Source organism: Mytilus galloprovincialis, chromosome 14, assembly GCF_965363235.1.
Source record: "Mytilus galloprovincialis chromosome 14, xbMytGall1.hap1.1, whole genome shotgun sequence".
NCBI lineage: Eukaryota > Metazoa > Mollusca > Bivalvia > Mytilida > Mytilidae > Mytilus > Mytilus galloprovincialis.
The window spans coordinates 67,182,756-67,209,533 of NC_134851.1; the positions used below are offsets into that span (position 1 = coordinate 67,182,756).

General features: G+C 33.4%; 1 protein-coding gene across 2 annotated transcripts in view; it reads left to right on the top strand.

Moving 5' to 3' along the window:
* Window positions 1-26,778, top strand: part of LOC143058204 (uncharacterized) — a 73,819-nt gene that overhangs the window by 7,346 nt on the left and 39,695 nt on the right. For both annotated transcript variants that reach the window (XM_076231668.1, XM_076231669.1), the window contains exons 5-29: window positions 46-612; window positions 1,062-1,637; window positions 2,134-2,169; window positions 2,589-2,888; window positions 4,128-4,424; window positions 4,861-4,890; window positions 5,954-6,520; window positions 6,992-7,567; window positions 8,105-8,140; window positions 9,082-9,381; window positions 9,622-9,918; window positions 10,213-10,242; window positions 10,747-11,313; window positions 11,657-12,232; window positions 12,772-12,807; window positions 14,188-14,487; window positions 14,878-15,174; window positions 15,752-15,781; window positions 16,183-16,749; window positions 17,324-17,905; window positions 18,497-18,541; window positions 19,918-19,938; window positions 21,787-22,350; window positions 24,570-24,629; window positions 26,067-26,108. In XM_076231668.1, the coding sequence (XP_076087783.1) occupies window positions 46-612; window positions 1,062-1,637; window positions 2,134-2,169; window positions 2,589-2,888; window positions 4,128-4,424; window positions 4,861-4,890; window positions 5,954-6,520; window positions 6,992-7,567; window positions 8,105-8,140; window positions 9,082-9,381; window positions 9,622-9,918; window positions 10,213-10,242; window positions 10,747-11,313; window positions 11,657-12,232; window positions 12,772-12,807; window positions 14,188-14,487; window positions 14,878-15,174; window positions 15,752-15,781; window positions 16,183-16,749; window positions 17,324-17,905; window positions 18,497-18,541; window positions 19,918-19,938; window positions 21,787-22,350; window positions 24,570-24,629; window positions 26,067-26,108 (7,299 nt within the window). The remainder of the gene's footprint in view (window positions 1-45; window positions 613-1,061; window positions 1,638-2,133; window positions 2,170-2,588; window positions 2,889-4,127; window positions 4,425-4,860; window positions 4,891-5,953; window positions 6,521-6,991; window positions 7,568-8,104; window positions 8,141-9,081; window positions 9,382-9,621; window positions 9,919-10,212; window positions 10,243-10,746; window positions 11,314-11,656; window positions 12,233-12,771; window positions 12,808-14,187; window positions 14,488-14,877; window positions 15,175-15,751; window positions 15,782-16,182; window positions 16,750-17,323; window positions 17,906-18,496; window positions 18,542-19,917; window positions 19,939-21,786; window positions 22,351-24,569; window positions 24,630-26,066; window positions 26,109-26,778) is intronic.

Sequence of the window (26,778 nt, forward strand, 5' to 3'; positions counted from 1 at the left end):
ATTGTACATTCAATACATTAAGAATGCTCATTTTTGTTTTTACAGCATGTGGTCAAGCCCAAGTTGATATTGTTATTATTTTGGACTCTTCAACCAGTGTTGGTGATGCCAACTACCAGAAAATGAAGGATTTCTGTAAAGATTTCTTAAAGAATGCAGATTTAGATTCTGGTAATATACAGGTTGGAATAGTTTCATACAGTACAAGCGTCCATATTGAATTCCAAATGAATGACTACAGCACATCACAAGACATAATGGATGCTATCGATGCCATTCCATATAGATATGGAAGTACAAACACTGCCGATGGTTTGAGAACAATGCGTTCACAAATGTTTACTTCTCGTAATGGGGATCGTGATGGTGTGCCTAATGTTGTAATTATATTAACTGATGGCGTGTCAAATATAAATTCACGAAGAACCATTCCTGAGGCAGAGCAAGCTCGTGCTGCAGGAATTCATATCTATGCTGTTGGTATTGGTTTAAGAGATACCCGTGAATTGGATGCCATGGCCTCTGAACCAGCCTCAGAAAACAGCTTCAATGTACAAAGCTTTGATGAATTGGCAGTTTTGAGTGACCAAGTTTTCCAAGCTTTCTGTCCAGGTAATCTATGATCAATATGAAAACAGTTGCTTGACCAGTTGACCAACCTGGTGGTTTTGGTTAGACTAGTATCTTTTAAAAGCACCCCGTTAAATTTAAAAGCATCAGCTTCTTGTTTTCTTGTTAAAGAAAAGGAGAATAACCTTAAAAACGATTTATATCGCTAATTAGTTTAAAACTTCATCATTTTATACTGCATTTGATTGTTTTAAAGGGAAAGGACAAATATTTATACGATTTTAACATTAATTTATTGTTAGTCAGTGTTAATTGCCTTTTCATCGCATTTCCCTTATAACATTACTCCTTGTAAATATGCATATAAATATATATCAATTTTGAGTTCAGGCAATTGGTTGAGATGCATAACAACTGAGTCAACAAATTCAAATTGCACATTTTATGCCTCAAATGTTCAGAATCAAAAGACTAGTTTTTCTCTATTGCAGTTGCCACAACAGTGAAACCACAGGACACCGGTTATGATTTGGTTGTTATTCTTGATTCTTCCGTTTCCCAAGAATATTTTGATTGGATGACAACATTTACTAAAAATCTTGCGGATACAGTTAGTATCGACGATGATGAATTTAGAGTTGGTTTGTTGAGATATAGCACAGATTCAAATGTTCAATTCAACCTGAAGGACTATCAGTCCAGTGGGGATGTCCAGAATGCTGTTGACCAGGTCGGATACAAAGGGGGAATAACAAACACAGCACAAGCCATAGATACTGCTAGAACCCAGATGTTCAGACCTGACCAGGGTGATCGTGACTATGCCAGAAACTTTATATTGTTGATAACTGGTCAGGATAAGAGTTTGAGTACAAATGATGCTTGGCGAGCGGCAGAGAGGGCAGAGACAGACGGAATCCAGTTATATGTTATGGGATTGAATATTAATGATCGTGAGGAACTGGATGAAACCTCTTCTCATCCTTTGAACACCTATCAGTATTTAACAAGGAGTGAGAGTGAACTTGCTGAAGTTCCTCCGCAGATTTACGCTGATCTTCTTGGAAGTAAGTACATGTAATACATATATTTAAACCAGTTTTAAAAAGTATGTATATCTTTAGTATTTAAGTATTATGTTTGCTGTGAAGTGCTTCTGTTCAATAGTCCAATCTGTAGCAAATTTGTAGTTATGGTTAAAGAAAGGAACCAGTTTTTGGTTATTTTGGGGTAAACTTAGTTTTTCATGCAATTTATCTTATGCATGTTATATGTGTCTTGAATGATATTTATCTATTTACCAGACTTTATCAATACTTTTGAGAAAAAACAAAACAAAATCAGAACAGTGGACATATATTATGTATATCATATTAATGCACAGGAAAAGACCAACCAAACCTAATTTACATGACTGTTGCTTAAGAGATTTGTATCTGTACTTAAATGACATCATTAATGAACTGGATATTTCCAAACAGAAGTTATGAGTATTTGCATGGCTGAACCAAAGCCTAATGGTAGATTAAATAATTGCAGTTAACAAAATGTTGTTTTTTTTAGTGGCAAAGAATCCACCTCCAATGAGACGAAGACCAGGTAAGACGCTTATTAGGGTTATTTTCTTCAAAAAACAAATCGAGCTTCATAGCTTATAAAAATAAACCTATTTTCAATGAGACCAAAATGAGTCTAAATGGCATTTTATTCAAGGGATAAGATATGCATCTTTGATCAAATTAGCATTCAATTACCTGTAATCAACACACATGTGTCATACAAGATCCTTTTAAATACGAAGCCTGACAACCAGAGTCTATTGTTGGTCAAATAAATGTCTTGTTTCATACTTTAAATTAATTTTGTCACTAATTGCTGGCGTTAATAAAGGGGACCTGATTTTTTTTTTTGTCATTGTGAATTATTGTTACATTTTTTGTGTATTAACTGTTTATCAAAAACTTGAAGGGCATCTTTAATAAACAACAGCTCACGGTTCAACATGTTTTCCATTGTAGTGAAACCTGATGTAGATATTAAACCATACATAAGCACTGTACGTTATGGAGGACCTGTGACAATAGACTGTACAGTGAAATCTGGTATACCTGTCAAGGAAGTCACATGGTATCGAGTCCAAGGTGATTCAAGGACACCTGTTGTAGTAGATGGTAGAAAATACAGTGGTTCTACAGTACGTGTTCCCTCTCTTACAATAAACAATGCAGACTTTCAAGATGAAGGTACATATGTGTGTACTGCAGAGAACGCTGCTGGTGTTGGATCTAGTCCTAATGGGGATATTGATGTTACTGGAGGTAAGTGTAGTTAAAAAATAGAAATACAAGTATAGCAACATAACAATACATTAAATTTAGAGTTCCAAATTGTCAGATTACAGTTTTAAGACATAATTTTAATAAAGAATATGAAAAAAGATGAGGTAGGATTGCCAATGTGACAACTCCCCACAAGAGACCAAAATGACACAGAAATTAACAACTATACAGCCTTCAACAATGAGCAAAGCCCATACCACATAGTCAGCTACGAAAGGCCCCGAAATGAAAACGTAAAACAATTTAAACGAGAAAACTAACGGCCTTCTTTATGTACACAAATTAAACGACAAACAAATAATATGTAACCCATAAACAAACGACAACCACTGAATTACAGACTTTGGACAGACACATACATACAGAATGTGGCGGTTTTAAATATGTGAGCAGGATCCCAACCCTCCCGTAAGCTGGGACAGTGGTATAGCAGTACAACATAAGAACGAACTATAAAAATCAGTGTTGAATTGGTAACCTTTTAGAATAAGTTTGTTTAAAGGATCGATAAGTTTTCCAGGATCGTTTCTAAATTTTCGGGACGATTAACATATGAGGAAAATTGAGGATGTGCTATTCCGTTTGAAATAACAATCTTCAAAACAACATCTTTATATTTATGGAAACAATTAATAAAGGTTTTAAAGTTATACAACAAAATGCCTTGATTGTGTAGGTAAAGATAATATATATGGTTTGGATGCTTACTAGCTGAACCATGAAATCAAAATTGGAGGAGGTATACTACCTTTCTGTCGGAGTGGTGTAGTCATACGGACAGATATATTGGTTTTATATGGGACTAGTTTACTATTAGTGGAGAGCAGTATACATAACTTATACCCGGTTTAGCTATCTAACCAAAGATTTTTTCTTTGATCTACACACCCAGCGCATTTTGCTGTAAATTGTGTTCAGGATTCACTTTTAGGAATTGTAGGAATTAACATTAGGGATGGAAAAGTGAAATAAATCAATTCATCTCAGGAGTTAAAATCCATAATTTCTCAAGCATTATAATAACCTTGTGCTCTCTGTACATTATATTTCTAGTCAAGTGTATAGTATGTTTAAATCTTTTGAATAAAGCTTTTCATTGCATTAAGGTTCATAAGCATATTTTGCCTATTATTTGTAATCATGCTGTGTTGAGTTGTCATCCTTATAAGTGATAAATAAATAGAATGTGATATTTCACCTATACATTTTATTATATAGCTGTTCCCGCTGTGACAGTTCCAAAGAGAGAATACACAGGTGATTTGGGTACAGAGGCAACTCTTGAATGTGAAGTTGTGGCAAATCCACCTGAAACCACAGTCTACTGGAGAAGGGAGGACCGAGGAGAAATGGTTGATGTGGACACAAGATCCTCACGTTTCTCGCGTGCGTCTCCCAGCTCGCCATCTCTTACTATCAGGAATCTGGACACCTCAGATACAGGAATGTATCAATGTTTTGCTGATAACCCTGTTGGAACTGGACAAAGTCAACAGACGTCTCTCAGAGTTCTTTGTAAGTTCATGCATTAATTTATTGTCGAGCAAATAAATAAAAGATAATTATGCTCTAAATTAAGAAATCTTAAATATTTATCATTGCAAAATCCATACATTTGTAATAGAATTCTTCTATTATCACAAAACATGAAATATATGTACACAGAACATCTTCTTAAGGAAAAATAGAAAGTATCATTATTTTTTTGTCAAAGTGATAGATTCTTTTCTTCCTTTTTGTTCGATATCCTATACAATAATGCCATTGTTTTGCCATGAGAGTTTGAATGGACCATTCATATATTCATGAATAATAAAAATAAATGTGAGGAGAATGGATTTTAATTTCAATTATTTGCAGTCTTGAATAATCTAAAGAGTCTAATGCAATACATTTGTCTTTCGTTAATGTTTAGTAAAAGTTTATACAGGTTATTTGTGTTATTTTTCAGTACCAATCACTCTTCCAACAACTGATAAGCGTGAGTTTTAGTAAAATTAGCAATCAATAAAATTGAGAATGGAAATGGGGAATGTGCCAAAGAGACAACAACCCGACCATAGAGCAGACAACAGCAGAAGGTCACCAACAGGTCTTCAATGCAAGGAAAAATTCCCCCACCCAAAGGCGTCCTTCAGCTGGCCCTAATCAAATATATACTAGTTCAGTGATAATGAACGCAATACTAAACTCCAAATTGTACACAAGAAACTAAAAGTTAAAATAATACAAGACTAACAAAGGCCAGAGGCTCCTGACTAGGGACAGGCGCGAAAATGCGGCGGGGTTAAACATGTTTGTGAGATCCCAACCTTCCCCCTATACCTCTAGCCAATGCGGAAAAGTACACGCATAACAATACGCACATTAAAATTCAGTTCAAGAGAAGTCCGAGTCTGATGTCAGAAGATGTAACCAAAGAAAATAAACAAAATGACAATAATACATAAATAACATCAGACTACTAGCAGTTAACTGACATGCCAGCTCCAGACTTCAATTAAACTGATTGAAAAAATATGTCTACATCTATCTTTAATATAAATTTATTGTTTATTTTGATTTAGTATTTTAAGTATGCAAAAGTATTTTACTGGACAAATCCCTTACATAGTAAAAGAGGGACGAAAGATACCAGAGAGACAATCAAAGTCATAAATCAAAAACAAATTGACAAGGCCATGGATAAAAAAAAAGAAAAATACTGAAAGACAAACATAGTACACATGACACAACTAAAGAAAAAAGCAACACGAACCAAACCAGAAACTAGGGGTGATCTCAGGTGCTCCGGAAGGATAAGCAGATCCTGCTCCACATGTGGCACCCGTCGTGTTGCTATTGTGATAAAAAATCTGGTACATAGTCTAATTTACTAATTAGATAGTAACATTCATAAAATTATAAAATTTGCTTTAATAGAGTAATTTAAAACTTATTTCCAAAACCATCCAGAACCACCAATATTTTACAAACTCACCATGCAGAATTGTAATTTAATGTTATATTCAATACATTAAGAATGTATATATTTGTTTTTACAGCATGTGGTCAAGCCCAAGTTGATATTGTTATTATTTTGGACTCTTCAACCAGTGTGGGTGATGATAACTACCAGAAAATGAAGGATTTCTGTAAAGATTTTTTAAAGAATGCAGATTTAGATTCTGGTAATATACAGGTTGGAATAGTTTCATACAGTACTGGCGTCCATATTGAATTCCAAATGAATGACTACAGCACATCACAAGACATAATGAATGCTATTGATGCCATTCCATATAGATATGGAAGTACAAACACTGCCGATGGTTTGAGAACAATGCGTTCACAAATGTTTACTTCTCGTAATGGGGATCGGGATGGTGTCCCTAATGTTGTAATTATATTAACTGATGGTGTGTCAAATATTAATTCACGAAGAACTATTCCTGAGGCAGAGCAAGCTCGTGCTGCAGGAATTCATATCTATGCTGTTGGTATTGGTTTAAGAGATACCCGTGAATTGGATGCCATGGCCTCTAAGCCAGCCTCAGAAAACAGCTTTAACGTACAAAGCTTTGATGAATTGGCAGTTTTAAGTGACCAAGTTTTCCAAGCTTTCTGTCCAGGTAATCTATTATCAATATGAAAACCGTTGCCTGACCAGTTGACCATTCCGTTGTTTTAAGAGTAAGACTAGTTTCTAGTAAAAGCTGTTCATTGAATTGAAAGTATTACCGTCTTTTGATCTAGTTAAAGAAAGGGAGAATATTCTTAAAGACAGTATTTTATGCCTATTTAGGTTAAACTCTCATCATTTTATACTGACCTTTATTGTTTTAAGGGCAAGGACAATTATTTATATGATTTTAACATCAATTAATTATTAGTCAGTTTTCAGTGCCTGTTCAGTGCCTTTTTAGCACATTTCCTTTATTACATTTTATTATAAATCCATGTAAATATGCATATATCATTTTTTTTAGTTCAGGTTATTGGATGAGATCCATAAACAACCGATTCTAAAATTCACCATTAAATTAGCTCTTTTGTCTCTGACTCATATGCTAAGATTCACAAGACTATGTTTTCTATTGCAGTTGCCACCACAGTCAAACCACAGGAAACTGGTTATGATTTGGTAGTTATACTTGATTCTTCCGTTTCCCAAGAATATTTTGATTGGATGACAACATTTACCAAAAATCTCGCTGATACAGTAAGTATCGACGATGACGAATTTAGAGTTGGTTTGTTGAGATATAGCACAGATTCTAATGTTCAATTCAATCTGAAGGACTATCAGTCCAGTGGTGATGTCCAGAATGCTGTTGACCAAGTCGGATACAAAGGGGGAATAACAAACACAGCACAAGCCATAGATACTGCTAGAACCCAGATGTTCAGACCTGACCAAGGTGATCGTGATTATGCCAGAAACTTTATATTATTGATAACTGGTCAGGATAAGAGTTTGAGTACAAATGATGCTTGGAGAGCGGCAGAGAGGGCAGAGACAGACGGAATCCAGTTATATGTTATGGGATTGAATATTAATGATCGTGAGGAGCTGGATGAGACCTCTTCCCACCCTTTGAACACCTATCAATATTTGACAAGAAGTGAAAGCGAATTGGCTGAAGTTCCACCTCAAATTTATGCTGATCTTCTTGGTAGTAAGTACATGAAATACATATAATTGAAACAGTTTTAAAAAGTATATATGTTTTAGTATTTTAGCACTCTGTTTTCTGTGTTGTTTTTCTGTTCATTTATCCGTTTTGTAGAAGATTTAGAATTGTGGTTTAAGAAAGGATCCTGTTTTGGTTATTTGTGGATAAAGTTTTTCTCTCATGCAATCACTCTTATACATGTTATATGTGGCTTGAATGAAATTAATCTATTTTTTAGACTTTATGTGGCTTGAATGAAATTAATCTATTTTGTAGACTTTATTTATACTTTTGAGAAAAAACGAATTAGAGCAGGGCATAATATTATGTATATTCTATCAATGAACATAAAAAGACCAGCCAAAGCCATTTTAGAGGACTGTTCCTTAAAGGATTTGCATTTGTACTAAAACATTGTCTTATTAAACTTGATATTTACAAACAGAAGTTATCAGTATTTGCATGGCCAAACTAAAGGCGACGGTTAGATGTACCAATTTTAAAATTGCAGTTTACAGTAATTTTGTTTTTATCTTTTAGTGGCAAAGAATCCACCTCCAATGAGACCAAGACCAGGTAAGGAGTTCATTAGTGTTATCCTCCTCCGAGACCAAGACTAGTGAGTCTAAATAGCATTATATTCAAGGGAACAGACATGCATCTCTGATCAATTTATCATTCAGTTTCCTGTAATCAACAAAAAGGTGTCACACAATACAATCTCAAATACGAAGCCTGACCACGGGAGGCTATTGTTTTTCCAATAAGTGCCTTGTCTTCATAAGATAACTTAATCATAACCCTTATTGCTTGACGTTAAGGTGGTACCCAACACTTTAACTAAAATTAATTTGGCTCGTTTAATTTTCTTGAAATTTTGACTAAGTACTTACTTTGACCCTTTTACAAAAATATAAAAATTTAAAAAAATTTGAACCAACCGTTTATATCAGAAAAATTACACTGGTTATATAGCAGTTTGACAAACACTTATTTTGATCATTGAGAAGCTTAATATTTCCTTAACAACACAACGTAATTAAAACGTTTAGCTGATTTTACAGAGTTATCTCCCTGTAGTGTTAGGTACCACCTTAATAACAAGGATGTCTACTTTGTGGTTCAACTGCTCGAAAGAATTCGTTAGATTTGATACAATGCACACCAAGTGTTGTTTTCCAAGCCCTCATACGGGATCAAAGGAACAAAATTCAAAATGGAAATGGGGAATGTGTCAAAAAGACAACAACCAGACCATAAAACAAACAACAGCAGAAGGAAATATATTTATACTTTAACAGAATATCATTAATTTTACCCTTTTCGGTTTTGGTAATGTAATCTCTATACAATTTTTGTACCTGTCCTTCATATACCATTGAACTTCACAACAGAATCGTCTGTAATTTGTTATTAATGTTGGATTCTTACACTTGGCCACCGAGTCCCAAAATATCTAAAAGAAGTGGTATCATTATTTAACAAGAGCTCATGATTCAACATTCTTTCTCTTGTAGTGAAACCTAATGTAAATATCAAACCATACAGAAGCACTGTACGTTATGGAGGACCTGTGACAATAGAATGTACAGTGACATCTGGTATACCTGTCAAGGAAGTCACGTGGTATCGAGTACAAGGTGATTCAAGGACACCTGTTGTAGTAGATGGTAGAAAATACAGTGGTTCTACAGTACGTGTTCCCTCTCTTACAATAAACAATGCAGACTTTCAAGATGAAGGTACCTATGTATGTACTGCAGAGAACGCTGCTGGTGTAGGATCCAGTCCTAATGGTGATATTGATGTTACTGGAGGTTAGTGTAGTTGAATGAAAATAAATTTAGAATATATGCCACAAAAACTAACCATCAACGTACGTTCACTGTTAATAACACAATGTTGACTACTGTATATATATTTTTGACAATTTTTCCTATATTGTATGTTTGCTTTGTTCACACACCGTGGTCATATAATGGAATTTTATGCAACTGTCACACTTTGTCATACTTATATAGTTTGATGCTTCACTTTATATATCTTCTATTTTCTAGCTCTTCCCACTGTGACAGTTCCAAAAAGAGAATACACTGGTGATTTGGGTACAGAGGTGACTCTGGAATGTGATGTTGTGGCAAATCCACCGGAAACAACCGTCTACTGGAGGAGGGAGGACCGAGGAGAGATGGTTGATGTCGACACCAGGTCCGCACGTTACTCTCGTGCCTCTCCGAGCTCACCATCCCTGACTATCAGGAATCTGGATACCTCAGATACAGGAATGTATCAATGTTTTGCTGATAATCCTGTTGGAACTGGACAAAGTCAACAAACCTCTCTCAGAGTACTTTGTAAGTACATGCATTAAATCATTTTCAGAAATTAAATAATCGTAATTATGGTAACAGAATTAAGAAATTTCAAACTTTGTTAGTGTAAAATCCATATATTTATATATCATTGTTCATATATCACTATCGCACGAGTGGGGTTCGAACTCCCAACCTCTATGATATTTTCGTTCTAATTCTAATACCAATTTAGACTTTTGACAACCTATTACACGGTCTACTGAGGGCTTCTGTGTACTGTGGACACATTCTTGTTTTTAGTTTTTTTAATGTTATTTTTTTTTCATTTTTCAGTACCAATCACTCTTCCGACAACTGATAAACGTGAGTACAATGTATTAGTAAAATTAATCATCCATACATCGATATTTTATGATTTATTTATCGTTTTGTTGATTTAGAAATATGACTTTTAAGTATGAAGAAAATTTCTAGTTACAGTGTAACATATATATAGCAGCTATTTTTACATTTGGTTCTAATGTTAAAATTAAGCACTGCTGTCAAAAGTCAGTCATAACCATCTTTTTTTATTTATTTTACATCACCATGCTTACAATTTTAATTGTTTTATCTAGAATTTTACAAGCTGTCTTGCTCAAATAACAACCAGGGATTTTAATCATATTTTCAAATAATATTATTTATTTCATATTTTCAAAGAAATACATTCAGACTCAAGCTCATACTATCATCTAATAGATCCCTCATCAACAAATCTTTCCTAACTCTCTAGCTCATGTGTTTATTCCATAGAAATGTTTCTACTACTTAAGATATTGTTTAAGACATGCAATACATTTAAAATGCTCATATTTGTTTTCACAGCATGTGGTCAAGCCCAAGTTGATATTGTTATTATTTTGGACTCTTCAACCAGTGTGGGTGATGATAACTACCAGAAAATGAAAGATTTCTGTAAAGATTTCTTAAAGAATGCTGATCTTGATTCTGGTAATATACAGGTTGGAATAGTTTCATACAGTACTGGCGTCCATATTGAATTCCAAATGAATGACTATAGCAATTCACAAGACATAATGGATGCTATTGATGCCATTCCATACAGATATGGAAGTACAAACACTGCTGATGGTTTGAGAACAATGCGTTCACAAATGTTTACTCCTCGTAATGGCGATCGTGATGGTGTGCCTAATGTTGTAATTATATTAACTGATGGTGTGTCAAATATAAATTCACGAAGAACCATTCCTGAGGCAGAACAAGCTCGTGCAGCAGGAATTCATATCTATGCTGTTGGAATTGGTTTAAGAGATACCCGTGAATTGGATGCCATGGCCTCTGAGCCAGCCTCAGAAAACAGCTTCAATGTACAAAGCTTTGATGAATTGGCAGTTTTGAGTGACCAAGTCTTCCAAGCCTTCTGTCCAGGTAAGCTGTGATAGATATTTTAATTGTTATTTACGTACGTGCTAGTCCCATGGTTGAATGCTGGTTTATGAAAAAAGTTTCTAATTCATAACTCTATATTGTCAGTTTTTGACCACTAAATACAAACCTTAAAGAACACAAGACCACAAAGGCCTTGATTTTAGCTCGTTATCATTCTAATAAATATGCATATAACATTCACCACATTATCCAATCAATTTTACAGTTGAGGTTATTGGTCGAGATCTATTGCAATTAATATGATATATCACCATTACAATCAAAAACATTGTTGTCTATGTCGTTTATGTTCATATCCGTAGACTAATTATTTCTATTGCAGTTGCCACCACAGTGAAACCACAGGAAACTGGTTATGATTTGGTTGTTATTCTTGATTCTTCCGTATCCCAAGAATATTTTGATTGGATGACAACATTTACAAAAAATCTCGCAGATACAGTTAATATCGATGACGACGAATTTAGAGTTGGTTTGTTGAGATATAGCACAGATTCTAATGTTCAATTCAACCTGAAGGACTATCAGTCCAGTGGTGATGTCCAGAATGCTGTTGACCAGGTCAGATACAAAGGGGGAATAACAAACACCGCACAAGCCATAGATACTGCTAGAACCCAGATGTTCAGACCTGACCAAGGTGATCGTGATTATGCCAGAAACTTTATATTATTGATAACTGGTCAGGATAAGAGTTTGAGTACAAATGATGCTTGGAGAGCGGCAGAGAGGGCAGAGACAGACGGAATCCAGTTATATGTTATGGGATTGAATATTAATGATCGTGAGGAGCTGGATGAGACCTCTTCCCACCCTTTGAGCACCTATCAATATTTGACAAGAAGTGAAAGCGAATTGGCTGAAGTTCCACCTCAAATTTATGCTGATCTTCTTGGTAGTAAGTACATGAAATACATATAATTGAAACAGTTTTAAAAAGTATATATGTTTTAGTATTTTAGCACTTTGTTTTCTGTGTTGTTTTTCTGTTCATTTATCCGTTTTGTAGAAGATTTAGAATTGTGGTTTAAGAAAGGATCCTGTTTTGTTAATTCTGGGTAAAGTTTTTCTCTCATGCAATCACTCTTATACATGTTATATGTGGCTTGAATGAAATTAATCTTTATTTTTTAAGACTTTATGTGGCTTGAATGAAATTAATCTATTTTGTAGACTTTATTTATACTTTTGAGAAAAAACGAATTAGAGCAGGGCATAATATTATGTATATTCTATCAATGAACATAAAAAGACCAGCCAAAGCCATTTTAGAGGACTGTTCCTTAAAGGATTTGCATTTGTACTAAAACATTTTCTTATTAAACTTGATATTTACAAACAGAAGATATCAGTATTTGCATGGCCAAGCTAAAGGCGAAGGTTAGATGTACCAATTTTAAAATTGCAGTTTACAGTAATTTTGTTTTTATCTTTTAGTGGCAAAAAATCCACCTCCAATGAGACCAAGACCAGGTAAGGAGTTCATTAGTGTTATCCTCCTCCGAGACCAAGACTAGTGAGTCTAAATAGCATTATATTCAAGGGAACAGACATGCATCTCTGATCAATTTATCATTCAGTTTCCTGTAATCAACAAAAAGGTGTCACACAATACAATCTCAAGTACGAAGCCTGACCACGGGAGGCTATTGTTTTTCCAATAAGTGCCTTGTCTTCATAAGATAACATAATTATAACCCTTATTGCTTGACGTTAAGGTGGTACCCAACACTTTAACTACAATTAATTTGGCTCGTTTAATTTTCTTGAAATTTTGACAAAGTACTTACTTTGACCCTTTTACAAAAATATAAAAATTTTAAAAAATTTGAACCGACCGTTTTATCAGAAAAATTACACTGGTTATATAGCAGTTTGACAAACACTTATTTTGATCATTGAGAAGCTTAATAGTCCCTTAACAACACAACGTAATTAAAACGTTTATAAATATTTTTGATTTGAGCGTCACTGATGAGTCTTATGTAGACGAAACGCGCGTCTGGCGTACTGAATTATAGTCCTGGTACCTTTGATAACTATTTACACCACTGGGTCGATGCCACTGCTGGTGGACGTTTCGTCCCCGAGGGTATCACCAGCCCAGTAGTCAACGCTTCGGTGTTGACATGAATATCAATAATGTGGTCATTTTTATAAATTTCCTGTATACAAAACTTTGAACTTTTTTAAAAAACTTATCCCAGGCATAGATTACCTTAGCCGTATTTGGCACAACTTTTTGGAATTTTGGATCCTCAATGCTCTTCAACTTTGTACTTGTTTGGGTTTATAAATATTTTTGATTTGAGCGTCACTGATGAGTCTTATGTAGACGAAACGCGCGTCTGGCGTACTGAATTATAGTCCTGGTACCTTTGATAACTATTAGCAGATTTTACAGAGTTATCTTCCTGTATTGTTAGGTACCACCTTAATAACAAGGATGTCTACTTTGTGGTTCAACTGCTCGAATGAATTCTTTAGATTTGATACAATGCACACCAAGTGTTGTTTTCCAAACCCTCATACGGGATCAAAGAAATAAAATTGAAAATGGAAATGGGGAATGTGTCAAAAAGACAACAACCAGACCATAAAACAAATAACAGCAGAAGGAAGTATATACTTTAACAGAATATCATTAATTTTACCCTTTTCGTTTTTGGTAATGTAATCTCTATACAATTTTTGTACCTGTCCTTCATATACTCTTGAACTTCACAACAGAATCGTCTGTAATTTGTTATTAATGTTGGATTCTTACACTTGGCCACCGAGTCCCAAAATATCTAAAAGAAGTGGTATCATTATTTAACAAGAGCTCATGATTCAACATTCTTTCTCTTGTAGTGAAACCTAATGTAAATATCAAACCATACAGAAGCACTGTACGTTATGGTGGACCTGTGACAATAGAATGTACAGTGAAATCTGGTATACCTGTCAAGGAAGTCACGTGGTATCGAGTCCAAGGTGATTCAAGGACACCTGTTGTAGTAGATGGTAGAAAATACAGTGGTTCTACAGTACGTGTACCCTCCCTTACGATAAACAATGCAGACTTCCAAGATGAAGGTACCTATGCATGTACTGCAGAGAACGCTGCTGGTGTAGGGTCTAGTCCTAATGGTGATATTGATGTTACTGGAGGTTAGTTTAGCTGAATAAAAAGAGATTGAGGAAACTGTGGATTCATTTATTTCCGTGGGTGCCAATTTTCGTGGATTGAGAAAAAAAATAGCATTTTCGTGGATATTCAATTTCGTGGTTCTGGCAATGTGTGCATACTTTCATTTGGGAAATATGTAATTTGTAGAATATTTAAATTCCTGGTGTCCTTGTAACCACGAAATCCACGAAAAATTAGAAACTGATAATGAATCCACAGTATATGCCATAGAAACAAGAAATAAACCAACTTTCACATGTTTTGATGATAATTTTGATACAGAATATTATGCAGTGTTGCTATCCTTTACCAATCCAAAAATCATGACATGACATAAAATGCCAAAAAAATGTATGCATATTTTTTTATAGCTCTTCCCGCTGTGACAGTTCCAAAGAGAGAATACACTGGTGATATGGGTACAGAGGTGACTCTGGAATGTGATGTTGTGGCAAATCCACCTGAATCCAACGTCTACTGGAGGAGGATGGACAGAGGAGAGATGACTGATGTGGACACAAGATCCTCACGGTACTCTCGAGTCTCGCCTAGTTCACCATCTCTGACCATCAGGAATCTTGATACCTCAGATACAGGAATGTATCAATGTTTTGCTGACAATCCTGTTGGAACTGGACAAAGTCAACAGACTTCTCTCAGAGTACTTTGTGAGTATTATATCAGAATAAAGTATTGATTGATTCTTTCTTAAATGGGTTAACTGCGTATCATCTGAGAAGAAAGATGAAGATTTCTAATGCAACATCGTTTGTAACGTTCAATTTGATTGGATAACATCACTTATTCTCATGACATCAATTCACAGTTGATGGTCTGAAAATGTTCGCTCAACGCAGACGATGTATGACAAATTTTAAATGTGTCATTTGACATGGTTTTCTGTCAGTTTTATTAGACATGTTAGAATAGAGATACCAATATTGCTCTAACGGCATCAATTGGTGATTTGAAATGTCCTGTATCAAGTCAGGAATGTGGCAGTTGTTATCTAATAGTTCGTTTCTGTGTATGTTGCATTCTCGTTTGGTTTTTGTTGCACTCCAGTGTTCTGTAGTTACGTTGTTTTCCTTTTATAGTTGATGTGTTTCCATCGGGTTTAGTTCGTAACCCGGATTTGTTTTCTCTCAATCGATTTATGACTTTTGAAAAGCAGTATACTACTGTTATTTTTTATTGATTCTATGTTTCTTGTTCAGCTTTTAGTGATCTCATTATATTTTTCAGTGCCAATCACTATTCCTGCAACCGCAAAGCGTAAGTATTTTACATTTCTTATTGTTTAAAATGTTTTTTCACTGGATACAACTGAAATTACTGATAAATAAAACTGAAAGGAAATCTGAACATTATTTTAGAAATAAAATTGCATGCCTCAAAGGGAATCATAGAATACAAAGTTTTTTTGTACAATAATAAGCCTTTTAGTTTTCTCGTTTGAATAGTTTTACATTTGTGTTTTTGTGCCCTTTTATAGACTTTGCGATATAGGCTTTGCTCAGTGTTGAAGGCCATACAGTGACAGATAGCTGTTAATGTCTGTTTACTTATGTTTCTTGGAGAGTTTTCTCATTGGCAATCATACAACATCTTATTTTGTTTTATAGATAAAAAAATGTTTTCTTTCTTTTACTAATAATTTCTTTTTTTATAAATAGCTTGTGGTCAGGCTAAAGTTGATATTGTGATTATATTGGACTCCTCTACCAGTGTCGGAGATGACAACTACCTGAAAATGAAGAATTTCTGTAAGGATTTCTTAAAGAATGCTGATTTAGATTCTGGCAATATTCGTGCAGGAATTGTGTCCTACAGTACTGGCGTCCATATTGAATTCCAAATGAATGACTACAGCACCTCACAAGATATAATGGATGCTATTGATGCCATTCCATATAGATATGGAAGTACAAACACTGCCGATGGTTTGAAAACAATGCGGTCGCAAATGTTCACTGCTGCTAATGGTGATCGTGATGGTGTGCCTAATGTTGTACTTATATTAACTGATGGTGTGTCAAATATAAACTCCCGAAGAACCATTCCGGAGGCAGAGCAGGCTCGTGCAGAAGGAATTCATATATATGCTGTCGGTATTGGTTTAACAGACACTCGTGAGTTAGATGCCATGGCCTCTGAACCAGCCTCAGAAAACAGCTTCAATGTACAAAGTTTTGATGAATTGGCAGTTTTGAGTGACCAAGTCTTTCAAGCTTTTTGTCCAGGTTTGTTTCTATATCTTAGTGTTAAAAGGGTACACTTAATTGATAAGTACATACATTTGCAACACCTGACCCTCTATTGTCTATTAGAAAAACAGTTGAAATAAGTATTTATTGTCTTTAGAAAGTCAACTGTCAGCAAAAATAACCGACTCTAAAATACTATAAAAGAGATCAAGTCTTCAATGACGTTTGTATTAGGAACCTACAACCATTGGTCTATACAAATAATGTGATAACTATAACAACTTGTAAGCTTTAAATGTGTTTTATGAATTTATTTCAATCGTTTTGAAACGTTAAAGATCTTTCCTCAACACCGTGTTGTTTGTATAAAGGGACATAACGTCACTACTAACCGTGTATTGAAATAAGCCAGGACTACTAACCTAATATGAATTTCTTCTAACCTAGTATGAAATATACACGGTCTTTATGCGGCTGCTTTTATCCAGTCACATTCCTAGAAATGTACACGAGGTTAGATAAATTTTTTATATAGTGGTTTCTCTATATATCAGGCGGATCAACTTCAATGCCAACCTCTAACAGTAATTTTAAATACCTTTTATTGCAGGAGCCACAACTGCAGCACCACTACCCAAAGGTTATGACATTGTTATTGCAATGGATTCATCTGTCCAACAAGATCAGTTTGATGGATGGATGAAAACTTATGCCAAGAGATTTGTCAACCAAATAAGTGTTGATGACGATGAGTATCGTTTAGGACTTGTACGATTTGATTCTGATGCTGATGTGCAGTTTGACTTGAAAGATTATAGAACAAAACAAGATGTTTTGAATGCTGTTGATAATGTCCAGTACAAGCCTGGTGGTACAACTAACGTGGCTGGGGCTTTTGATGCGGTTAGACAAAGAATGTTTAAAAACGCTAAAGGTGATCGTGACTTTGCCCGTAATTATATATTATTGCTGACCGGAAATGAAAGAAGTGACGACACAAATGGAGCCTGGGCTGCTGCTGAGAGGGCAGAGGATGATGGGATCGGAATTTACGTTGTTGGTGTTGGCATTAATGACAGAACTGAACTAGATGAGACCTCTTCACATCCACTTAACACCTTCCAATATGTAGTTGGAGATGAGAGAGAATTGCATGATGTTCCTGTTAAGATTGAAGATGCTGTCAAAGGATGTAAGTTTTAGTTTTAAGGGAGCAACCATTTGACTTCCAGCAGGAAGGGATTATGTTTTTTTTTGTCTAAAAAAATATACTGATTTTTATATTTGTAATTTCATGGATGAATTTTATGTGACGAGTTTGATTTGCACTAAACATTCATGACTGTATTGATGCTTTTGAAAATCTATTAAAGTGGGGGAGGTGGATATTTTTTTAACAAACTTTGAAATTTTTGAAAAACTAAGGATTTTCTTATTCCAGGCATAGATTACCTTAGCCGTATTTGGCACAACTTTTTGGAATTTTGGATCCTCAATGCTCTTCAACTTTGTACTTTTTTGGCTTTATAAATATTTTGATATGAGCGTCACTGATGAGTCTTATGTAGACGAAACGCGCGTCTGGCGTACTAAATTATAATCCTGGTACCTTTGATAACTATTAACGACAATTTCCATTTTTACAGAATACCTTTCTTCAATAACTGACAGGAAGCTTAAGTTTGATGAACATTATTCAGTGACCAAAATGACCTTTGGACTTACATTTTAATAGAAAGAAAAAACAGAAAATTTCATATAAAGTAATTTCTTTATATTGTAGTACCCCAGGTAGCCCCTCCAATGAGGCCAAGACCAAGACTAAGAGGTCAGTAAAATTAAGTTGCTAATTATTAATCTAAACAGAAAGACAAATGTTAAAAAACCACCAAATACTGTTTTTAAATATAGTTAATAAATACACAGTTGGATTCCCATCTACATGGATTTGAAACAAAACGTCTAGTACAAAGTTCTGTGTCTTCTCTTAAATTGGACCGCAAATATTAACTTACCATAATGACAATCAATATATTTAGAAGGAATGGAAATAAAATAGACAAGAATTGTTTACCTCTTTTCAATAGTCATAATTCATTTAAGCAAAAACAAAAACGGGTAACAAACTGAAACCAAGGGAACACATCAACTGTGAGAGGAAAAACAACCAAATAACATAAACGACAACAAAAGCATAGCATTGACCAATTGAAAACAAAAGGGGAAACAGACGACAAAAGACAGTCACGACTATTACAGAGAAAACGGAAGATTTTAAGAAACAAAGATACTCTGGAGGGGAGCAGTTGTACTTTCTTTTTGCTAGCACATCTCTTAAACTCTTCAAAAAACACCACTGCAATACATTGTAACTTATATAATAGATTTTTAGTTTTTTGCTTTTTGTTTTGTAACCATGATTGTTTTAATATGTATTTTCTGTGCACTAACGATTTTAGCTGTAGATAATCAGTATTTTGTGGCTATTTACGGAAAAGGAGTATGAAAGACAGAAGAAAAGAAAAAGGAAGGAAACTAACTTATTGTGTGTGTTATGTCATTTTATTTTTCTGTGTTTCTGTATTATGTCTTTTGTATGTTTTGTTTTTAAATGTGTTGTCAAAGTAAACTGTGGATTCAATTTGATATGTGGATGCTAATATTTATAATTTCCTATTTTTTTTTTATCTTTTCGGTTATCAAACACCAACAAAATGTATCCATAACAAATAAGTACCCATGCACAGTGATAAATCCACAGTAGAGAAGTTTTGTTAGCTATTTTATTTGTATAAAGATATTTTGGGGGGATTTAAGGAGGTAGACCTAGGTTAAGGGAAATAACTCTAAAACCCATTAGTACGTTTATGTCAACCATTTTCAAAAACATAATCAAAGCTTCTAGGTTACATAGATTATTTTCAATCTATTTCAGGTAAAAGCTTAAAATACATTGATGAACTTGACTTTTTACAAACGCTTAACTGATTTAAAGAGTTATCTCCCTAAACTTAGGTCTATCTCCTTAATTTGTATAAAACATTTTTTTTTTCCAAAGTGTTAAAAAAGGGAAACTATATTTTGTGCACTCTTATTAAATTTGTCAAGGAAGAAAACTTCTGCAGGTAATTTAGATCAGGCATGTTTTTCAAATTTATCTGGCATTAGAAACATATATGTTAACTTTGATATGACTTTTGACAGACACTACAACTCCAGCTCCAGGTAGGATTATAAACAGTGATTTTCCTATGAGTTTAAACACAATTTTCTATCTTTATTGATTATTTTCAATTAAAATGAATTACTTTACTCCTTGATGCTAAATTTTACATTTAATGAGAGCTGTTTACAAAAAAATTCATCCTTGCAAATTTCAATTAGTTCAATATATCCAAATTTAAATTAAAAAAAATGGAGAATGAAACAAATCCTTAGACAAGAAATAAAACGACAATGATAAATGCAAGTTATTAGGTTTTTTTGGAACTAAAGATAATTATGAAGAAAAATATATTTGATGTTTCATTATTGTTAAGGTGAGTTTCGTTTTCACAATTGAAAAAAAAATTTGACTTTTAAAGCAAAAGAAATAGAAATGAAAGATCCTTCTTGTTAGATTCAAAGGAAAATCACTCCTGTGTGTTGTAACTTAACAATGGTATACAGCTATATTAAATAAATATTAAGTGAATATACTTGAAGAGGCAATTTGTTAAGAAAGTATCCAGACCGTATATATTTTTCAATGATAAAATCATTTTAAGACAATTCTTTGAAGGATGTACCAGTGGTGGATCCAGATATTTTCATACAGGTGGGACTGCCTAACTATAGGTTCACTGTCGGCGATTTAAAAAAAATTAAACCTAAAAATCGAAAGGTTCGTGATAAATTGTTTACTTCTTGACAGTTTACCTCTTCAATGCTTACGTGTATTTGAGTATTAACAATTGGTGAGGTTTGAGGTATAAATGATATATGTAATAAAGGTAATTCATAAAACATGCGAGGAACCCAGAAAAGTAGCTAAAAAGATTAAGACGTTTTAAATGTAATATGGGATAATCACTTTTAAGAAAAGCAACCAGTCAACACATAATAAACAAAATAGAAATGAGGTCATGATAGGTCTTCAACAATACATATATTTAAACTATCACAGTGTGATTCATTTAAAAATCCGCTTTTAATTGGAAATGTTTAGGCATTTAATGAATATTGGGATTCACACAAACAAATTATATTATAGAAGTATGAAAAATTTAACAGACTGATAAATTCAAAAAGGGAAAGTCCTTAAACTTGACGAAGCCCACTTATCTATCAGCTAGCGGTACCACTGGAAAATATTTGCCATTATTCAAATTTGGTACATGCATTTTGTAAAAGAAATGGTCGGTTAAATCTTGCTTTATAGCTACCTAACGCTTTTACTAGACTAAGTATGACTGCTGTTTTATTTGTGTGAACATGATTAAGACACATAATAGTTACTTGTATACAAGTATACAAAGACACATTATTTCATAAATCACTCAATAATAAGAATGTCAAAGGACCTCAAATGAAATGTAATATGTACAGTTAAATTTTGCATGGAAATATATCTTTCTTAACAAGAATAACATAATGTTAAATTCATTACCCTTGCCATATGCTGTCTGTTTTTTTTTATGGGATCGGTACTTGTTTTGCTTTTGTGCATAGATTGTTCTCACTTATGTGATTAAGTAACTTGTCTCTGAACGTACTTGCCTGGCTACAGGCTTAACATAGGCCTAAAAATCATGAAATTCAACTTTTGTTAATCACCATTTGGGCATTCTAGCATTATAGTTGAGGGGGGTAATTTTTCAACTTTTTCTATTTTAACCCAGTGAAACTTGTAACAATGTCCATAAACAAAAAAAAATCATTAACTATTTTTTTTTATCCCCAAATTTGTCAATAATTTTACATTGATTAAGATTACTTGTGATTCTAAATTTTCATGATGTGTATGTATAATACATAAATATTTGTGCATAAAATGACACGTCTTAACACTTTATTGTTTTCGTAACAAAACAGATTGTGGCCTTTCTAAGACTGATTTAGTGATTGTATTGGATGCCTCTACCAGTGTAGGAGAAGATAATTTTAAAAAGATGCTAGAATTCTGTAAAGATTTCTTATCCAATGCTGATATCGACTCTGGCAATGTCCGTGCTGGAATACTTAGTTACAGTACTGGTGTAAAGATAGAGTTCCAGATTGGTGCCCATTCAACAACTGCAGACATCCAAAATGCAATTGATGGAATTAAATATGCTTATGGTAGTACAAATACTGCTGATGCCATCGAAACAATGGCTTCTCAAATGTTTGGTACTTCAGCAGATCGTGACGATGCCCCCAACATTGGTATAATTGTCACTGACGGCGTGTCTAATATAAACTCGAGAAGGACCATCCCCGAAGCTGTGGAGGCTAGAAAAAAAGGAATTCATATCTACACTATTGGTATTGGGTTGACAGACACTAAGGAGGTATTTGCTATAGCTACCCCGCCACATAAGGAGAACAGCTTCAATGTTCAGAGTTTTGATGAATTACGTGGACTTGATCAGAAGATTTTCTCCTCAATTTGCCCAGGTATGTTAATGTTGACTTTAATGTTTTTTGTTACACACTAAATTCACAATATAATGGCACTTCACTATAACAAATACATTGTTTTCATAAATCATACATCTTATCTTAATATACCATTGAAACTTCATAACTTACTAAGGTCAGCACATGTGAATGTATTGTCAGTAATAGATTTCAAGCTAAACTAGAAGGACTATTTGTAGTGTATGTTTATCATTGACATTATTGCTAATCGATTATAAACTACAAATAATTTATTGCTAATCGATTATAAACTACAAATAATTTTAAACTCATAAGTTATACATTTTAACAAATTGATAATAATGCACAGTGCCTGCTTCGGGTATTATAAAAATCTCATTACTGGAAAGAGTCTTCGGTTGTTTTTAACTCATTGCTTCGGTTGTTGTCTCTTTGACACAATATCCATTTCCATTATGAAGTTTACTCTTTACTCGAAGACCGTGTCACTTGCAAATTTTGTTTATGATCAAATCGATAAAGTTTGACATGTGTTAATAACTTATGTATTTGTAGAAAGTTTTGATAAACAAAATCCTCTTAACAATGTTAGGTCAGTTTTCAAAATTAGGTTTAATCATGAAAACATACACACACACCGAAAGATTATGAAATTTCAATGGTATTTAACATGGCGAGAATTTAGTGTTAGAGATATATTATGTTGCAAAGGCTTTAGATATTTATATGTATCCTATACATCTGCTATATATATTCATCAAATGAAGTCAACAATATGTAAAAGAAATCATCAAGATAACACCTTAGATGTATATTTAGTTTTGCAAACGGTGTATATATATAACTTGTACTATGTCATTTTAAAAATTAAGTCTGTTTTCTATTTCGTTTTTTTTACTCTTAAGTACATGTAAGAGAAAATGTTGAAGATTTTTTTACTAAAAGTTTTTATTTTGGTTATTTTGAATTATATCACTAGTTTAAGCCTGTCAGATATTAATTGAATGAAAATAAGAGCTGAAATTTGTTTTGAATCAGAATCTGGTCTGGCATTTGCTTGAAGTAAGTTATGACCATAATCATTTTTTCTAATCTCAATATCTATTCCGTTGTCTGTTAGAGACATTTTTTGTCGACAATGTTCTGATCCTACATATTTCTAAAACTAAAGGGAAACTAACTTATTTTTTATTGTTGCCTTGTTATGGCAATCCAACTTAATAAGCATCCTTCCTCCGTGTTCAGTAACATAGATTATCCTCCAATATTTTTATTGCATTGCAAGTGTAATGTACGAGTTATTTTCTATTTAAACTATTTATATTGATTCACTGTTTGGTTGTTCTAACTCTTTTCGTTATTCGTAATGTAATAGCAATAAGAGAATCTGAAGAAAAAAAAATTACTCTAAAGTACATATCAGATAATAACAATTAAAGTAAAGCACATATCATATAATAGCAATTAAAAGTAAAGTACATATCGTATGATAACAATTAAAAGTACAAAATGTACAGCTTTTATGACTATTCAAAAGATGCCTATTGGGTTGAATGGATTTTTATATGAAGATCTCTCAAGAAGCTCATTTCTGGAGCTTTATAGAGTCTGAATTAAAGTAACAAGATTTCTTAAACAGTAGTGAATATTTTATAAACCAACACCTAAGGTGGTCATATAAGAATATCTCTTATTACAATACTTAAAATAAATTTACTTGTATTATTGGCCAGTCTTAAGACACCTTTCACTAGCCTGTGCAAAAGTCCACCTTTACAAATATATCCAAATTTAATTACATTAATGTGAACCAGATATACTTCCTGGGGGGAAACAAAACTTTTTTGAAATTACTATTTTAAGTAAGACTCCTGTTTCCAGAAGTGAGATTTTTGTTAAAGAGCTACTGTGGCTACTGGGTATTACTGTGGATTCAATGATATTCGTTCGTGGGAACCGTGGAAACACGAATTTAAATGTTCAACGAAATACAAGTTTTCTAAAGGAATAAATGCAGACTTTACCAAAACCACGATATTTAATAAATATCCAAAAAATGCAAGATTTTCTCAATTCACGAAAGTTGCATTGGTACCCACGAAAATAAATGAATCCACAGTATGGTGTAAATATGTTATGTGTAAAGAGCTACTGTGGCTAAAGGATACTATGGTGTAAATATGTTATGTGTTTGTTGTCTAATGTCTTGTTTTTGTCTATACGTTATCACATAGGCAGGTCTACTGCTGCTGCTGTTCTTACTACAACAAAAGTAACACCTACACCAGAGCGAGGTTTGTATGTCTGTTTGAGAAAAGTGTTTTAGGGAGCTACCATTTGATTTTTAGAGGGGCTAGGATGAAAATTTGTGTCATGCTTTTTTTTTTTTGGCAAAGTGTCTCATCCTGCATGTTTTTTTAGCCAAAAGTCCTGTCCTGCCTTTTTCAAATTTCACCATCCCCCCGGCCCCTACAAATCAAAAGGGAGCTTCCATAGTTGTATGGATTTTTGTTATTTTCCATCTGAACCAGTTAGTTGTCATGCTTTGATAAGAACCGTTATTGCCTTAGTTTTGTAAATTTGGACTTTTGGTTGAGGAGTCCACTTTCCACTTTCTGTCTTTTTAAACTAGAATTAATACAAAATTAGTTACAAGTAGTTTGACCAAGGGAGAAACAATACATGCAGTTGTTCCATCACGAAAAGGCATGTATAGAAAAGGTAGAAATATAAATGATATTTTTTTAACCATCAATTCACTAAATGTTCATTATTATCTTTGTAAAAAAATATTTGCTTTTGTAGTACTTTCATTTTCAAGAGCCAATTTGGCCCTTTGCATACACACCTCTTCCTTACCTTTCCATTTTAAAAAAAATATGACAATTAATTAAGATTTGAGTTGACTGAACCTTACAATGAGGGAGTTATTAATTTACTAACTTGGTGTTTACATGCTAGTGTTGATGCACTTTATAGAATTCTTGTCCAATTAGGCCTTTATATATAGACAGTTTAATTTTTGAAATAAATTAGTATTGGGATTCTTTAATAAAAATATGTTGCATGCATTCTTATAAATTATGTAAGTGATGACGATTTCTAGTTTAAATATGTGTGTGTTTGTTTTGACATCATTTGCTTTTTGATGGTGAGTTAAAAGAGTTAATATTGGGATAACATTTTCAAATTTTGCATGAAACATTTTCTACTTTTGCTTTTGAGGTGTTTTTTTTTTAAATCTTGTTAATCTGTACTTCTAGCTTTGAAGATGATTAATAACAGCCATTATTTTGAGATGAAAATATTAGAAGATGAAAAAATTGTTTTTTTTTGGGGGGGGGAAATAATCTATATTTTATCTGTAATTTTACTACACAAGTAAAACTTAGAATTGTTCGGAAAACTACGTTTTTTCTAAATGGTTTTAAGTAAGTTTTACATGTACATTTTGTTTTTGAATTGATAATGTAATCTCACAAAAGAAGGAAATCAATTTTACTCAAATTGAGTCAATAGGGTATTTATTAAGTAAAGGCTCCATGCTGGATGTTAATATACTTTTGCACATGTACCATTATTTAATACAAATTGACTACATACCTTCAAACAAACATGATCATTATTTATAGATAAAAGAAAATAAAGTAATTAACATAATGAAGAGCTAAAGAATGTTATCAAAATCTATATTATATTCTATAACTTTAATAATTCTTTTTCTTTTACAGTTACTACTCCTATCCCAATCAACATATTACCAACAACTGATGGTGAGTCATATCTTGATCGACGAGTATTTATTGTCATTTCTTTTTTTTATAAATAGATCAACTGTTGGTTTTCCTGTTTGGATGCTTTAGGCATAGATTACCTTAGCTGTATTTGGCAACACTTTTAGGAATTTTGGATCTCAATGCTCTTCAACTTCGTACTTTATTTGGCTTTTTTTTTTTTTTTTTTTTTTTTTTTATAACTTTTTTGGATTCGAGCGTCACTGATGAGTCTTTTGTAGACGAAACGCGCGTCTGGCGTATATATAAAATTTAGTCCTGGTATCTATGATGAGTGTATTTACACTAGTCAGTTTGATGTCCTTTATAGCTTACTGTACGGTGTGAGCCAAGGCACCGTGTTGAAGACCGTACCTTAACCTATAATGGATTACCTTTACTCATTGTGACTTAGATGGAGAGTTGTCTCATTGGCACTCATACCACATCTGCTTATATCTATATATAAATAGAAGTTTATTGGCAAGTTATACATTTTCTCTTTCATCTTACTGCCTTATATTTTTAAAGATCATTGACATATTACTCGAAAATATTAGGCAATGATATCACGCATTAGTGCAGCTTATTTTATGCTCAATTTATCAATGAAATGCACATAATTACATTTAAAAAGCTGAACAACTGTAATAAGGTTTTGAACGCTTAA